This window comes from Onychostoma macrolepis, chromosome 22 (genome assembly GCF_012432095.1).
Source record: "Onychostoma macrolepis isolate SWU-2019 chromosome 22, ASM1243209v1, whole genome shotgun sequence".
NCBI classification, from domain to species: domain Eukaryota; kingdom Metazoa; phylum Chordata; class Actinopteri; order Cypriniformes; family Cyprinidae; genus Onychostoma; species Onychostoma macrolepis.
This window is the reverse complement of record NC_081176.1, coordinates 25,858,852-25,877,066: the sequence shown is the minus strand read 5'-3', so window position 1 is coordinate 25,877,066 and position 18,215 is coordinate 25,858,852. Positions and strand designations below refer to the sequence as shown.

General features: G+C 36.1%; 1 protein-coding gene and 1 long non-coding RNA gene across 5 annotated transcripts; one reads left to right on the top strand and one right to left on the bottom strand.

Annotated features, from left to right (window-relative positions):
- LOC131529668 (leukotriene B4 receptor 1-like) lies at positions 1 to 10,183 on the top strand. 3 transcript variants are annotated; one of them, XM_058759478.1, is made up of 6 exons: positions 17 to 130; positions 1,470 to 1,536; positions 1,644 to 1,970; positions 2,048 to 2,200; positions 2,274 to 2,368; positions 2,498 to 2,669. In XM_058759478.1, exons 2-6 carry the CDS (start codon positions 1,488 to 1,490, stop codon positions 2,582 to 2,584), a joined length of 711 nt encoding a protein of 236 aa, XP_058615461.1. In that variant the 5' UTR covers positions 17 to 130; positions 1,470 to 1,487; the 3' UTR covers positions 2,585 to 2,669. The 3 variants fall into 3 exon arrangements, with proteins under 3 accessions (XP_058615463.1, XP_058615461.1, XP_058615460.1); XM_058759477.1 differs by having other exon boundaries at positions 46 to 130; positions 1,402 to 1,536; XM_058759480.1 differs by lacking the exons at positions 1,470 to 1,536; positions 1,644 to 1,970; positions 2,048 to 2,200; positions 2,274 to 2,368; positions 2,498 to 2,669 and adding exons at positions 9,379 to 9,579; positions 9,696 to 9,739; positions 9,857 to 10,183 and having other exon boundaries at positions 1 to 130.
- A 1,340-nt stretch (positions 10,184 to 11,523) lies between these two features.
- Positions 11,524 to 18,127, bottom strand: LOC131529721 (uncharacterized). Of its 2 annotated transcripts, none has more exons than XR_009268192.1 (4): positions 15,202 to 18,127; positions 12,301 to 12,341; positions 11,880 to 12,206; positions 11,524 to 11,699 (listed from the first exon to the last, which is right to left on the bottom strand). It is a non-coding gene; the product is annotated as an uncharacterized LOC131529721 (long non-coding RNA). The 2 variants fall into 2 exon arrangements; XR_009268193.1 differs by lacking the exon at positions 15,202 to 18,127 and adding an exon at positions 13,673 to 15,176.
- Between the last annotated feature and the right edge of the window lie 88 nt (positions 18,128 to 18,215).

Sequence of the window (18,215 nt, the reverse complement as noted above, 5' to 3'; positions counted from 1 at the left end):
TTTTTTTTTTCCTTCTCATCACTACAGCGAGGTACTACCCACCATGACTGCTTCTAGGAGATGATTTACTTAAACATTATTTACGTATCCAGCTGTGCCAGGACGTGAAACTCAGCCCGGGAAACTGCAGGTGGATAAATATCCGATGTAGCCTATAAGTCTGTCTGTATCGTGTAGCTGTCTATTTGAATGAACTGCAGCTCAGCTCAGAGTTAAAATAAACAGGTCTCGTTCACAATGAACGATTTCCGGTTGCTTTGTCACAGTAAATCGCTGTCATTGATTGTTTACCCTGACTGGCAGTCAGTTGTTTACAATACGAATCCAAATCCTAAAAAGGTATTTTACGTACTTCTGCTACTTTGTAGAAAGGCAAGTTTCATCAAAGCTAGATTTTAATGAAGAGAGACCGCGAGAGAGAAGTGTGTAAGGCTTAGTTCCTGTGGTAATAAACAATGGAAATGGCACGTGATACTTTCAGTACCACGTAATGTCCAGTCTATTCAGTGGTGTATAATATAGTTACAATAATGGATTTTTGTGATTTTTATGTATTTTAATTTTCAAGATAATTGTTATCTTGACTGATCAGAATCACAATCTCTCCATTTTATTTGCCTCATTTTATTTGGTTATTTGGATAGGTGGCTTAGAAAAAATAACTTAAAGGGTTTTGGGTCAGTGGTCTTTTGTTTAAATCTACAGCCTTTGCATTGGCAGACCAATATTAACCTTAAGCTTCAGCCAATATTTGACATGCTGTTTATGTAGTGTAACAAAATCCCTAAAGCAATGACGCCAACATCACACACTGTATAATAATGATGAACTTACTATGAGCTGTTAAAGGAAAAATGTATCATTAACTCATCTGCTCACCAGTGGATCCTCTGTGAATGGGTGCCATCAGAATAAGAGTCCAAACAGCTTATTAAAACATCATCCACAAGTAATCCACACCACTCCAGTCCATCAATTAACATCTTGTGAAACAAAAAACAGGAAACAAATTCATAAAGACATTTTTTAACTTCAAACCATTGCTTCCGACAAAAACACGAGTTCTGTATTCCATCAGTTTGCCAGAAGTGGTGGTTTAAAGTTAAAATGTCCTAATGATGAATTTGTTTATTACAAACACACAGTTTTTCACTACAGAAGATGAAAATAGGTCTACTGGATTATTGTGATGTTTTTATCAGCTGTTTGGACTCTGATTCTGACGGCACCCATTCACTGCAGATGATCCATTGTGAGCAAGCGAGTTAATGATACATTTCTCCAAATCTGTTCCCATGAAGACACAAACTCGTCTACATCTTGGATGGCTATTTTAATTTTCGGGTGAACTGTTCCTTTAAAAACTGTCAGGTACAGTTTGTGAGTGTGACTTCCTTTCAGTGGTTGGTAGAGAATCGCCCTCTTCTTGGTTTCAAAGCTCTGAATTACATTTCCATTTTTGAAAGCAGCCAGAATTAATCATCTCAATGAATTTTAATGGCGGAAATGACACAAAGATCATCCAGCATCTTATCTGTAAGCATTTTATGGAGTAACCTGATTAATTTATTGCTGAACAAGTATTCTGTTTCGTAAGAATCCTATTTTTTTCGTACTGTGTGTATTTTATTTTTGTCTTGCAGGTCTACTAGTATGGTGTCAAGCTGTAGAAACGTTAACAGAACTAACACATTTGGGACAAAATGTGTCTATAAACTGTGATCTTGACGAAAAAGAGATTTATTGGATGCTACTAAAACTACCAAATCGTCCAGTTATGATACTGCGGTTATTTTCAACTTCACCAACTCCTTTTTACTACGATGTAAGATTCAGACTCAAATATTCAGTGCAACCTAAACATCATCTATTCATAAAAAATGTCACTACGGATGAGTTAGGCGTTTATTACTGCATGACCACAGAGGCACCTCCAAAATTCAGCAGCGGCACCAGACTTCACATCACTGGTGAGTGAGCATTCAGTAATCAGGCCACATGGATGTTCAGTGCTTTGGTTATTTGAATGTAAAGCTATTTTTTACAGAACCAACTAAATTACCGGAGTGTCAGAATCACACTGTGGTGAAGTATATTGAGCAGAATCATACCATGCTGAATGATACTGACCAGAGACCATGGGTGATTGTTATCATCGTATCTGGTTTGATGCATGGTGTTCTGGTCTTTGTGGTGATTGGTGAGTTCTGTTCATTAATGCAATCTCATTTAATCTATCTGTAAAATAGGACAATGATTCTCTTCTCTTGCAGGTTTTGTATGTTGCTACTCTAGAGAAAACTTCAAACACCAAGAAGCAGATTTAGAGAAAACTCTTCACAAACAAATTAAGAAGCCAAACACAATGGTAAATTATGCAAAACAATTTATTTAATTATTACTTTTAAGATTATTTATCACTGTTTAGATCATGAAACAGATACTTTACATACATTTCTAAATGCTAATACCGGCTGCCGCCTTGTTGCTCTTTCAGTATACCGAGGTGGTCTTTTCCCAGATGGAACAAAACCAGTGCTTTTCAGCTGCAGCCCAAATCGTAAACAGGAAAGCTTGTTCCTGACCTTGTATCAGTGTGTTTATTATACCTTTGTTGTAAATATAAATTTTCATAAAATATACTTAATGAATAAAACATAACTAAGAAATAGACATCAAAAATGAGCTTCTCTCTCTTTTTTAAATACACAATGGAATCATCCACCTACTAGATGATGGCCAGCCAAACGCTTCTGAGCAGATCAAATGTAGGCATTGTGGTTGGCCTTGGCCAGACAAGCTCAGTAAACTTTTCCACAGATGGTCACCTGATCACCAGTGAACTGCAAAGCCAGGTGGTTTAACCTTTAACAGTATGAAGCTTTTTTGTTTTGTGTGTGTATATATATATATATATATATATATACAGTATATGTACATACATACAGTATGTGTGTGTGTTTATATATGTAGAAATGTAAACAATCATGTAGAAATGACAACAATCATTCTTTCAAACTTCTAAAGCCTTGCTGACTGCACTGCTATTCTTTTTCCATTTGAGGTTAAAAAAATCATGTGATGACGATATCTCTAAAGCAGATGGGAACTCTGTTCAAGGGTAAACCACCTGTTTAGACAAAGAAGAGACCTTATGAGTAATTTCTTTTTGTCAGGTGACCAACTCAGTGGAACTGATGGTTTAAGTATTGAGCCTAGTTTAACACTTTACTTGAGCTAAACCATGCTGCTCTTTTATTTAGGAGATGCAATAAGCGTCTGCTTCATGTGAACACAAACAATCAAACATCCAACAATCTGAAATGTCCAACACAATTTTGCACAACATAGAATGTGAAGATATTTATTATTTTTCTACAAAGCGTATGAGATGACATAAAAAGTTTCAGAAATGAAGCTACAACATCCTCATGTTGCTGTCCTTCACACAACAAAACCACACCACTTACAGGAAGTCAGACTGAACACGAACCACATTTTGGCCATTTTGAATGCCAAGAGCCAGCTAGAATGCTACAGTAGTACACTCTAAATAATTTTGAACACATATATGTTTTGGCCATTTTATTAAACTTCTTTCAAACTTTGATTCCTCTACTAAAACACAATACCATCACTGACCTCCAGGGGCCATCACCTATTCATCTATTGGCCAAACTGCTTTTCCTATCCCACCATCTCATTCTGTAGGTGGGAAACAACCTGTAAACAACAACCAATACATTTTATTTATATATACAGGTTAGAAGTGATCCGTAAAGATTAATAATGAGGAGTTTAAAAAAAAAAAAAAAAAAGAGAGAAAGAAACTCGTGAGCCAAACATATAACACCCTTACATCAATAAAACCCTTAACAATTTAAGTCAACAGTCAGCTACCATTGGTAAAGCCTGGGACACACTAGACTTTTTTCAAATCTTAACCGATTCTAAAATCATGAGAGACCACATACATGTTTCTGACAGTCTCAAACCAACTTTTAGCCTTATAATTCACTAAATGCACACTAGATGATTCACACGCACACTTAAGAGTTTCACAAAACAGCCTCAAAATAGTCTTAATATTATTGAAATCAAATATAGCTTGCCTTATTTTTTTTGACAAATCAGAGAACATAAAGGCATTGTCTTTCCCCAGTTTCATTTCCATATTATTTCACAGAAATGATGGCCTGGTTCCTTACTGATGTATCAAGAGAAGTGGTTTCTCCAGCAGTATCGCTAGCAATAGTGATTAATGCTCCCCAAACAGTCAGTGCGTGTTATGAGCTTTTCCTGGGCAACACGTGGAACTGTTCAATAGTTATGTTAAGTCAAAACTAGCAAAGAGTATATATATATATATATATATATATATTACAAACTACATATAAACAAACAACACTTTCAAAAGATATCTCCCCAGATAAATATTCTATGTAAAATATATATCTAAAAATATATCCCATATATCTAATTCTTCTTAAATGATCCCCCTAACCAACCATCAGCACAAACACACACACACACACACACACACACACACACACACACACAAACACACACTCACCCCACCCCTGGCTAAGACTTTTGTGGTTGACCTGATCACACCCAGTCACACTGCTTGAGAACACCAAGCTACAGACTGAAATACTGTATTTGTAAGCTTGCACAGTTTTGAGAAGAATCCACTTCGATGTCATACACAAACCAGGTAAGTCTGATTTATATTGTGTAAAACTAATATATGTCAAATAATGTCAAAACTATATTTATACTGTAATTCTTCTTGACATGATGTAACTTCTTAAATAGGCTATTTGCCTGTAAAGTTTATTGTCAACATTACTGTTGTTTTGCAGTTGCTGGAGACAAGGTCTTCCGAGACAAACACAGAAAGAGCATTGCGGAGGACAGAAATGGTGGAGCTCAATGTAAGATGAGGAAGATGTTGTTGATGTGGATGCACACAGGAGTGAGGAATGAAGTCCGCTGGGACACATTTGCATTTGCTTGAAATCTTTCATTCAAAGTAGATGTATTTTACATGTTGTTTTCTGTTAAAATAGTTTTCTGGCTGTTTTTATGTTTTGGATATTTACTATGTTCCCCTAATAAAGATAAACAATCAATCTGCCCACCTGGTCAGCAACCAATCACATCATTCACCTGTAAGGGTTTTGAGTGGGATAAATGAAATGACTTTTGAGGAAAGTCTGTGTGCTCAGTGGCCCAATAGCTGTCTTGTTTAGGGGTGGGATTAGTTTCAAATCAACCAATTGAGTTTAACGTGAATGACCAAAAGAGAAGGGCACATTACTTGCATGGCAACAAACGGATGTTGCACGGAAGAATACCTTAGTAACATACATCCGAATTGGTACATACTTGGCAGTATACGGACCCATACGGTATTTCCATGTCTGGTCAGTAATACTCCTGGATTTGACAGAAAATGCTGCGTTGCGTTTACTGGTCCATATACAACTCTTTTCATGCACTGAGCTGGCTCTCCTGGTGCACATTCTGTTGTACAGTGAACAACAAAATATACAGTATGTATATATATATATATATATATATATATATATATATAAAGAATATGGGTGATGTTATTTCTCAGTACTCTACTTTCAAGAATTGTGTCTGCAAGTTTCAGCTATAGAAGCACGCAACATCCAGTAAGTGACGCTTACTCACTCTGATTGGCTATTGCAGGCATCACATCAGAGGCAGCTGGATCAAGAGTTGTAAATATCAAACATGTTTGATATTTATGATTTAAGTTTGGGGGTGTTCCGTCTCTATTGGATTAAATAAAATCTGCCTTAAAACCTGTAGCTTGATACTCTGAAGGAAAGAGCCATGACAACTTTTCCAGACAGTATTTTCAGTTGACCTTCACTGTCTTCATTCTTTTTTTCTTTTTTGAAATGAAATCAAGAGAAAACCAGTTCAGAACACAGTGGTGAGTAAAGAACATCATTTTAAGGTTTGCATGAACCATTCCTTTTCCTTTAAATAATTGATGAATTTGGTTGTACATTTCTCTTTCTTAAATCTGAGAAAGGCATAATAAAAGGAAGAGATGTTACTTGTCTAGTTTATGCAATGATTATGTTTTTAAGTGGGTCAGTGGATGTGTGATATGTGAGTTGGTTGTTCTCGTGACACACGATTTCCTCAAGAGTGTACTTTGTACCTGTATTCATAAACTCATGTACACACACTGTAATTATAAAGTAGCTCTTGAACTTGAATGCCCTGAATGCTACATGGTACCTTACAACCAGCACTCTGAAGCTAAGCAGGGTTGAGCCAGGACAGTACCTGGATGGGAGATCTTCCTGGCAAAATCTATGTTGCTGGTGTAGTTTATTTTAAGGTACTCATGTTTATAGTGGCATGGTTCATATTATCCCAGTATGCTTCTGTCCTGAATGGTGAATTTGTGGTGGTCTGTATGTTTGTGTGAATTCCACTAGACAGTGGGTGTGTCCCTTTTGTGACTTTAGATTTCAGAATTGTCTACTTATGCCAGTTCCACGCAGACATGATCTTCACAGAGGACTACTTCACTAAGTATTCAGGTCTGCTCCTGGAGACCCAGTGTCCAAGCATATTGGAACATATGTAAGACATTGGATATACAAAAACAGCGTTCATTACCCCTAGCTTAGAGCACAATTTGGGACAAGGCCTTGAACAAGAACACTATATTTAAAAAAAAAAAAGTCACTGTTCTGAGAGAGATCCTGACTCTCTGCACTCTCAGAAAAAAATGCTTGACACTGGGGCAATACCCCAAAGGAAAAATTGGTACTTTTTAACGCCGAAAGGGTGCAGATTAACACCTTACATGTATACATTTGACAGACACTTTAATCCAAAGCAAATTACATTGCATTCAAGGTATACATTTTATTACTTCATGTTTTTCCACTGGGTACCCATCAAGAGTGTTTCAATGCCTATGTGGCAGAAGAGCCTGGAATAGGTTCCAGCTTCCTTGTGACCCTACATAGGACTAGCAGTTTGCAGAATAAATTGTATTAAACCAATGACTTTGGTGTTGCTATAGCACCATGCTTGTCTGTTTAGGTTAAAGGACCTACTAATATGCAACTTTTAGGAGTAGAAAAGGTACAAAGGTGTACTTGTGAGGGATCTACCCCAGTGACAAGCTCTAAAGGTTTGATTTTTCCACATTTTTCTGACAGTGTGTATTTGTAAAAAAATCCCATGGTGTTTCTTGGTAAGAGTAGATGTGTGACTTTTGGTGTCCTGGTCAAATTGGCCTTTGTTTTCATTGGAAGTGTCCACACAAATGCTATAAAAATGTAAGGAAGTTATTTGTTTTCCTCTGTTTCTTTTTTCATATCCCTCATCTGATATAGATGTGTTCAATCACTTGTGTTCTTTCTCTCTGTGTAACACGTTAGTGGCCCTTTGACAGATGGCTGGCATTGAATTTGTTTGCTATGACGGGCATGTCTAGTCAAACAGGAAACAAGTTGAGATAACGATCACATTATGCTGTCTCCTGTATGCACTTTGGTAAAATATCATTTTGGTAATTCATCTGGAAGGCTGTCAATGTATACCCGTGCTAATGCACAATAAATAGTTTAGTGTCTACTGATGTTGCTGCAGGTGACATTTTGAAGTCGAGAGTTACTCAGACCAACGAATGTACCACTCGCCTCTCACACTCCGTCTTTTACCATGTCAGTCCACTTTCTCACCAACACCACCAACTCTGGAATGAACAATGTTACTGAGACAGCTGTGAGAAGTAGTGCAGGATCAATCACAGGAGCTCTGATCCTCTGTCTTTTGCTACCCATTGGTGTCTCTGGAAACCTCTTGATTATTTGGAGCATCCTGGCTCGAACCCGCCACCGTTCCATCACAACCCTCCTGATCCTAAACCTAGCCTTTGCGGATGGATTCTTGATGCTTTTGATGCCTTTTTTCATTGTTTATTTGTTAAAACGCTACTGGATTTTTACCCTGCCACTGTGCAAGATTCTGCTGTATCTCTGCAGTGCCAACATGTACGCTTCGATATTTTTGATAACGTTAATGAGTCTGCACAGGATGGTGGCTGTAGTTTGGTGGAAACATACTGGTGTCCTGACAGACCGGAGGGTGATTATTCGGGTGTTGATAGGACTGTGGATTTTTGCTCTGGGGATATCAGTACCTAACTCTGTCTTCTGGACTACTTTCTGGAGTGAGCAAGAGCCAAAGTTTTTAATGTGTGCTTGTAAACATCCACTGCCACGAGATGTGAGTTATGTTTGCCAGATAACATTTATAAACTAATAATATTTAGTAACAATTGAAAAGAATAGTAATTGAATGTATGCATAGCAATGTGGGGCAGTATATGTGGAAGTAGCTATGCTACTAGCTATATTTTAGTAGTGCTGCAGTGTGTCAAAATGCTATAACACTGTTTTAAGAAGCATTTTTACAATTGAATTGCACATGTAGCCTCACAACTGAACTTTCTGATGCAATGGTCCTATTTCAGCTTCTGTGTTTCCGAGCCGAAGTTGTCATAGAAGAGTAAACACTATGGTAAATTCTACTACTATTTCCGGTTCTAAAGACAAAAATCAATATTAATGACACAATGACACTCCAGCAATCAACACACATAGAAAGCAGAAACTAGCTGCCTAGCTAGAAAACTGGTGGAAGCAAGGGCGTCATGGTTTATCAATCTATAACGCATTCCACTTCAATAAACTTGGAAGTATAAAATATGGTCTGTGATCAAACACAATCTATTAGAACGTTTCACTCTAGTACTAGCTATGCAAATAATCCATTAGTAATTTGATTGATGGCTCAGTCGGACTGAAAAATGCTTCATGCAAACCCCTCAATCGATGCAATTTAGCTCAGTTCGAATGATATTTCAGTTATTGAAAAGGTTGACAAAAATAAAATAAATATTCAGTAACTTTTCATTGAATGATACTGAATATTTCCTAAATATTAGCTAAAAGTTCATGGGAGATTTATACAGCATGTCAGCTTTCTTTTTAGTTATCAAAGCAAAAATGATTATTATACTCACAGTAGCTCCGATGATATTATCGTACTCTCGTATCATACAGATTTGAACTTACCGACTTGGCACTGCACATGTGCTTAAGTTTAATTTACATGAATATGTGAATCAGGTTGCATGGGTTAGGGTTTAGGGTTAGGGATTGGCGAAAATTATTACATGTAAACATACTGGAAAGTCTAAATTAATCATTACTAATCTGAAAAATATCTCAAAATTAATTTACGTATGAGATGACAAGATGTTTATGAATTATTTGTGTGTTGTCATATGACCTCACTCTATTTTAGGTGATACTGCAGCACTGTTTGGAAATCCTGCTGGGTTTCTTGATGCCGTATGGGCTGATCATAAGCAGTTACGTGTGTATCCTGCGCAGAATTCGCAAGACACGGTTTCGTAGGCGCATCCGAAGTGAGAAACTCATCCTGGTGATTGTCATCACCTTCGGCTTGACCTGGCTTCCTTTCCACATGATGAATATGGTGGAGGTGTGTGTGCACAACACTGTGTGCAATATTTATAATATTTTTATTTTACAAAGTTGATACCTTAAAATGGGATCTTCATGTTTGAGAACATGTTTGATTATGACTTTCCTGCACAGATTGCTGGGACTTTTCTCCCTGAAGATTCCCATGCAAAAGCAAGGTGAACTAAGCTGAATGCACACAGAGAATTATTATCTGAATTCTTTCATTGTGTGTATAAAGTAACTTATTGACTATCTAAAAAAGTTATGTAACTAATGTATCCTCTTCTTCACAGACTACAGAAAATCTGGTTATCATTCCGAGGCTTCAGCTCCATTATCACCTTCATCAGCAGCTGCATAAACCCTGTTCTCTACACCTTTGCTGGAAAGTCATACATTAAACATGAAGGCCTGGGCTTCATGGCACGACTTTTTGAGGGCTCAAGGATCGAGTCCATGCGAAATAACCGGCAGAATCAGAAAAATCAGGATCAAGAGAAGAAAGAAGTGGTTAACCATCTAAGAGACAGAGTCTGATTTCACCACTAGTGCATGTAGTCTTGTTGGGCTTGTTTTTGGTTCAATTTTCTTTATGCATCTGTATAGGTTAGACTGAATGAGGCTGTTACTGGCGGGAAAAGGACAAGTTTACTTAAGTAGAAGTACAGAACCTCTTTCTTAAAGTCATTTGGAATGATTAAAAAAAAGAAGAAGAAAAAAAAAGTGTCCAAATGCTTTTTTGGTTCAGGTCTTTATCCAGCAGAGGGCGCCACACAACAGAGAGACAAACACACACCTCGCCGTAATAGAGCAGTAGTAGAAGGGAGGTTTGTATTATCACAGTAAATAACAACATTCAGTGTATTATTTTTACATTTTCAGAATAAACATCACTTTATTTGTTGTTTATGCTTAAGAACAATTTGATTTGCTGATGACTTAACTCAGTTGTGCCCTAATGGATAGAGAGTCTGACTTGTAACCTGAAGGTTGTGGGTTCGAGTCTGAAGTCTGGCAGGAATTGTCAGCAATTACAGCAACTTCCACCATCAATACCATGACTGAGGTGAGACCCTTGAGCAAGGCACTGATCCCCCAACTGCTCCCCAGCCACAACAAAAATGGCTGCCCACTGCTCTCTCTCTGTGTGTGTGTGTGTGTGTGTGTGTGTGTGTGTAGGTTAAATGCAGAGCATGAATTCCAATTATGGGATGTCACTTCACTCACTCACTTAATTCTCTGAAAACAAGGCTTAATATCTTAAACAGTTTTCCTTCTCAATTGAATATATATTGTTTTAGGAATGTTTAGACACTTTAACTGGAATATATGCCAAAAAAAAAAAAAAAACTATGTTTGACAAGTTGGCAAAGAGCACATCTGAGACTTTCCCTGAGGAATGTGTCTAAAGAAGTGAACGTGATTTTGCCGACATGTTTCCTGGATGAACATCCTTGTTTGTCCTGGAAAAACATCTCTATCAACCAATCAGATTTCAGGGTTGGGTTTGGGGCTAAAATGTTAGGGTTAGGCTGGGCATGTGCACCGTTCTTATCAGCCTATAACTGTCCACTAATATTAAGGCTGGGTTATTATTAACACTATGTTTATTTGACTGAAATGTTGTTCCAGGATCAAAAAACAAAACAAAATATAAACAAAGCTGTTGATCTAGAAACATATCTTACAAGAGCAGTTTTGTTTGTTTCCTAAAACATGGGAGAAAATGTGCTGCATATTGGTTCCCTCAGGAACTACCTGTGGGATTTTATGGTTTGTGAATAATCAAAAGGTCTGTGGTTATGAAATCGTTGTTTTCTAACATGAGTCTGCAGAGCTGACGACCCTGAGCACCATGTTTTATCTGTATATACAAAGAAGAAACAAATTTACTAATGTCTAATGAATATGATTTGGTCAATCATGAGCAGTTTTAACATAAACATGAAATAACACAAAGAAAACCAAATACGTTTATTGTTATTTGTTCTTCAGTCCTGACAGGAGAGCATTAGGCAGCTAGAAATCTGATGAATCAGGCTATAAGCACTATAAATAATGCAGGTAATACAATGTAAACGTAGTGCGATGACGTCCCCGCACTAACTGCTCCAGCATATTCTCCTTTCTCCTTTTCTGCAACAAAACAGTAAACAACAAACAACATTATACACTAAATGCAACATATCCATCTATAATTTATATACAGCAACATTCAGACTGAAACATTATAGCTGGTCAAACACTTATTGTACTGAGATTTTATAAAGCTTTTAAGTTAAAATAATCATACGTTAATCAATCAGTTTTACAGACCCTTGATGATCAGTTGTACAGTCTCCTGTTCATCTGAAGGTGTGATGTAGCAGATGTACTGTCCAGCATCAGCGTGAGTGAGACCAGAGAGTTTGATGGAGAAGTTTCCTCTCAGATACTCAGATGGAAATGTTTCAACTCTATCCTTGTACTGTGGGTCTTGTCCAGCTACTGAATGTTCACCCTTAATTATACTATACACAATTTTGTCATTTTTGTCTCTCCAGTGCACATCAATGTCTTGAAGTTTAAGATCATGTTCAGCTGAAGAACACGGCAGGACAACAGAACCACCAATAACACCCTCTACTGTGACCTGCAGAGACACTGAAATGAGACAAACTTTAACTGTAAACACAGAACATTGCATTTATACATACAACATGAATTTATTTCTCAAATGTGTTTTTCAGATGCTCACCTTTGTTTATTAGCACTGCAAATACACAGACGAACCACCAACTGCAGAAACAGAAGAAGAAGAAAAAAATACTTGTAAGACACTATTTAATTCCGAAGTCAAAGTGTGACAGATGAGATAAGATGTGCTTGTGGTTAAATTATCTCATGTTTTGTCATAGTGATCTGTTATGTTGCATATTACAGTTTTATGTTTATTTGTCGAGGATAAAACCATTTTTGTAGCAACCATTCTAACACACACACACACACACACACACACACACAGAGAGACAGAAATGAATCATTCAGTCTGAAAGCATACACTATCTGACAATCATATTCAACTAAATTCATATAAATTAATACATGTATCCATTTATTGCCTATAATAATATATTGTATGCTGCATCATCATCATTCTATACACTAAACTCATCTATAAATGTTACAATTTGACAGTAAATGTTTTTGAAGGGAAGCATCTTCACCCAACTGGAGAAACTTTAGACTAGACTAGAAAAATCCAGTTACTATCAAATAAAACCAACTTCACCTGAGACACAAATGACGGTAGGCTAATACAAATGGCTAAAGCTAATTGCTAATGTCGTAAATCAAAATAACAGTTACAGAAGATACAACCGTGAAGTTAAATCTGATAATCATTCATTAACCAATTCATGTTAAATGTATTAATGATGCTTGAAATTGTCCTTTTTCTAGTGATAATTTGCATTTGACAACACAAACACGAGCAATAATCTACATCAGGCCTTCGTCAGGAAGTAAAACGAGTTTGTCCGACTAGTGTTAAACTCCGAATTCATCAAACATACCTGATTAATCATGTTGGTTCAATATTATAACTATGCTTTGTTTGCATATATTGCATAGAAATACTTCAGAAATGAGAGTGAAATACTGCTTTTTCAAAAGAAAGCTCTTCCGTTTCAGTGTACCACGTTCTACGTACGTCAGATGTAAGGGACTTCAACAGCTACCGGGTCAGTGTAATCAGACATGTGCAACCAGATATTCATTAAACATTCTGAAATTTACTTCAGTATATTCAAGACGCCTGAGAGACCAGTTGACTTTCACATGTTTTCACATGATCTTCTAATGAATTTTAACCATTAGTATTAATCAAATGTATGTTTCTGATCTCAGCCATTGTATCTCCATGATCTGGACTTTTGTTAATCAATAAAAGACATGATTAAAGCTTTGTTTAATTTCTCTTCTTCACTGGTTAGACTACAAAATATTGTGCTATTAAAAAAAATAATAATAATAATTTTGGTATATAATAATAAAAATAAGCTGGTAGCTGTAAGTGTCCTAATGTCTGAAGCTAAATGAAGAAAAGTTAATGAAAAGCATTAACTTACATGAGTATGAGAGTGGAGGTTCCTTTCGTGACTTCTCAGATCCTGATCCTCAAGTGAAACTTTTCTCTGAATGTTGTTGCATATATTCCTGACACTATCAGAATTTGTCATCTTCTTTTCTTTTTTTTTTTTATATCAAGAACGCATAATCTACTGAGACCCGCATTCTGACGTACACTCTTAAAAATAAAGGTGTTTAAAAGGTTCTTCACAGCGATGCCACAGAAGAACTCTTTCTTACCTTTTTATAATCTGAAGAACCTTCTTTCGCGACAAATAACTTTTTGTGAAACTGAAAGGTTCAGATGTTAAAGGTTTCTTTTCATATCTGAGCTCAAACCAGAAAGATCTTCCTCATAGTTGCTCTCTTTTTTTTTTTTTTTGACAAAAAACTAGTCTGACTTGTCTGACTCACCAGGTGACTGGGCATGTATGTTTTGTATATCATCTAATCACATCACATGCTCGTTCAGACTTCTGATCATTATGCTGATTGGGGAGTTATTCAAGAAAATGTAAATGAGCAAATTACATATATATATATATATATATATATACACTATTGGTGCTTTCTGTGAAAGCTTTTGACTACTAACTTGGCATAGTGTTACAGTTGAAAAATATTGAATCTGGAATTTCTATTTCATTCTTAGTTTTGCTGTTGGAAAAACATGTTTTTGCTGATCTGCAGATATGAGTGACATATCAGCCTCAAGATGCAAAACCATAACAAGTACACAAATATGGGAAACAATTTAAAAATGTATTGTTTAAATCCATTTCTGTAATTTTAGATTTTTACTAATCGCTGTATGACTATGTAAAATGTTCTTAATTAGCATTCCTCATTAACATAGTTATTCTGAACATCCAATATACTTCTTAATCTTTACTTAATCTATGAATATAATTAAGCAGTTTGTCATATAAAAATACTTGTTTTTTTTTGGAAATTAAAACATTTTTGTTGTACATAGCCTAATTTGTATTATCAATATATGTTTTATTTGACAATACTGCATATAAATGTTTCATAAATTAGGGTGAAATTCTACTTTTTCATCAAAGTATTATAAACTCTTCTACCTCTGTATAACATTATCAGATGTAATTGACGTCCATAGCTGACACGAAAAACTCTTCAGAAATGCCCATCAGATATTCATTCATCTTTTTCAGATTTACTTCAACAACAGGTTGACTCTCATGCGTTTTTCACATATACTCTGATCTTGATCTTCTACTGAATTTTCCCCAATATTAATATCAAAAATGTTTCTGATCTCATTGTATCTCCAATGTTATGGGATGTCTAGACAAAAACTTGTCTGCTTTCATTGGTTAGACTACAAATTATTTTTCCAGTTTCACTGAACAATAAATAAGTTTAATATGTAATAATAATAATAATAATGAGCTGATATTTTTAGCAGCTTTTCAGCTGTAATCATCCGTCCATCTAATGTGACATTTGATCCAATAAGTGAAATCAACAGAAGTTAATGAAATGAGTAAATACTCAGACTTACATGAGTATGAGAGGGAATCTTCCTTTCGTAAATCCCTCTGGGAAAGTGTTGTATTCTGGATCCTGATACTCAAATGATTTCCCTTGTTATGTCTTGAATATCACATCTTTAGTTTACTGTCGCTGTAAATCAGCACAAGATTACAAAATTCCAGCAAACTTCTCATTTTGACATACAGAGAAAAATGAGCAACAGGGAAATACAGCACAGAAATTCAGCTTAGATTTTCATAAATCTGCCTTTTAAATGTGTGTTTTCCTGCAGGAGAACAGAACAGCACTCTGCCTAAAACATTTAGAGCCGGGGACTGCTTTAATCTCCAAGAACTCTATAGGGAACAATCTGTTGCATCCTGAACACACCCAAAAAAGGGATTTACAAATCATTGCTGCAGTTATATTTTAAACAATGCTGTTCATTTGAACCGTTTATTTATCAAAGAATAAATAATAATAATAATAAAATGTCTCATGAGCAGCAATTCAGCACAGTAGAATGATTTCTGAAGGATCATGTGACACTGAAGAATTAAGTAATGGCTGCTGAAAATTCAGCTTGTTCATAGAAATAAATTATATTTTAAAAAATATCAAAACAGGAAAAAAAAGTTATTTTAAATTGTAATAATATTTCACAATATTATGGTTTTTATTGCATTTTGATCAAATAAATGCAGCCTTACAGGGTACTTCTTAAAAACATTGAAAAGTCTTACCAACCCTGAACTTTTAAACAGTGTGTGTGTGAGCATGCATACATGCTGTAGGCTGAATATAAACTGTAGGCTTAGATTATGAACATTTAAGAGAATTTCACAAGCCAAGATTTCAAAAGCTAAAAATGTATATTATTTATTTGCTATTTATTTATTTGTACTAACGCCATTTTTGATTACACTCAAATATGTTTTTGGCTGCATACTTGGAGTAAGAAAAAAAAAAAAATGTGAACAATGCAATTATTCAGCATCCCAAAATACATGGTAGACAGCTTATTACTGCATTTCAAAAGCTGTGTTTGAGTTCAGAGATGAATAGTTACATAATCTCAGCACTATTGATGGGGTCACTCCTAAAACCCACAAGAATATTTTCATAGAAGCTTTTTTTTTTTTTTTTCCTGTTTCTGCAGTTTCTACTTCATCTGTGTGTCCGCAGCGCTCATAAACGAAGGTGAATATATTGAGGAGGCATTACAACAAGGTTATATATGTCCATCCACTTCCCCTGCTGCTTCCAGCTTTTTCTTTGTGGCAAAGAAGGCTTGAGGCCTTTTATTGATTATTGCCAGGATCTTCACCAAACTGGACCTCAGATATGCCTACAATCTCATTTGGATACGTGAGGGGGACGAGTGGAACAGCCTTTATGAACACCCCCTCCCCTTTAATCACGCTGGTGTGATTGTATCAAATATAGAAAATATTATTTGGCTATTTTTTTGTCTTTTGGAAGCTGTATTTAAAATCCACTTGGCTCAAAAATCTGAGGGGGCACGTGCCCCTTTTGTGCAATGTGTTCTGTGGAAACTATAATTTGATGTGCATTAATATATGTGTAAAACCTAAACCTGATGGGTGTTAACAGTGAAGAAAAACTCGATTACATTGAGGACGGGGGTCAGCTGGGGTTTTATTAATCAGTAAAGTTAATTTGGTAAGCAAAAATAACCACCCATCCGCACATTCTTATATCTTCCTGGTGTGTCTCTTTAACTTCCTTTTTCCTGAGTCATGTTTGTACAGTATGCTTTGTAGTTTCCCCCTGCTGATTAGTCTAACTAGCCTTAGTGTTTACCTCGTTTTTGACCCTCATCTCTGCTTGCCTGCTCATGAATGATAAACATTACAGACTAGAATAATTATCAAACTGAAGGGACATTTAAGGCATTAAACCCTTTTTCAAGACATTTTTCAGTAAGGTTTTTTGCTTCTGTCTTATTCAGTTCATGTAAATATACAGTACTGTGCAAAATGTATGGTACGAGAGTATTTAAATAAATCACGCAACATGATTTAATAAGGTTTTTGGTAGTCACTTTGAGTTTCACAATTTGAGTTGAATTACTGAAATAAATGAACTTTTCCACGATATTTTAATTTATTGAGATGCACCTGTACTCACAAACACTTGAAACAGGCTTGTTCTGGTCCGGATATGAACTACGACACCTGCAGTGAGTGTTATTAAACCCATCCCGGCGTTCCGCCCAGAAACCGCTCTCTCACGCGCGCTCCATGTGTTGTCATATTAAATATTGTTGTGGTCATGTTCACAGAAATGAACTGACAGCGCGAAGCTCTTTCACGAGATTTGAATTCTCCGCTGTAAGATGACCTCATGCATAATACAGCGCAGTGATTGGATGGTAAGAGTTCATTCTCATGAATAATACTGAGAATAGACTTGTTTGAGATGCGCCTCGCCTCGGCTGAAATGTAGATGAGGCGGCTGCAGTGAGGGGAGGAGGGAAATAAGCACAGTCAAGACAGATAGTTCTGAGCTCTCGAAGTGGAGCAGATACCTACGAGATCAAAGGCAGATATTGCGTTATTCTCACTCATATGCTGTGCTGCTGATAAACATGATATAATTTCAGTTCTGTTGCTTTTATATGAATATAAATATGAACAAGACACTCAAAGTGCTTGCTATTTAATTCCATACGAAAGGCGTATTTATCATCCATTTTTATTTTAATTCAAACATGCATTTTAGATTTTTATAGAAAATATGACAACAATCACATATCTCACAAAGAGATCGCACTGTCTAGTGTTTGGGAATATTCATGCACAATTTAAATACATAATAGCATGAAATCAGATTAAAAAAATAAAACATTTTAGAAGAGAACGCAGCATCACGGTTGTCTGAACCAATGAGCATTAAGCTGTGTCGTCAGTCAGTCTTTCCCATCATGCTTTTGATCCTGCGCGCGACTGCTCAATCCGACCATATGAGAAACTTCTTAGATTTCACCACAATGAACCATACCTTTAAGATTAATTGGAT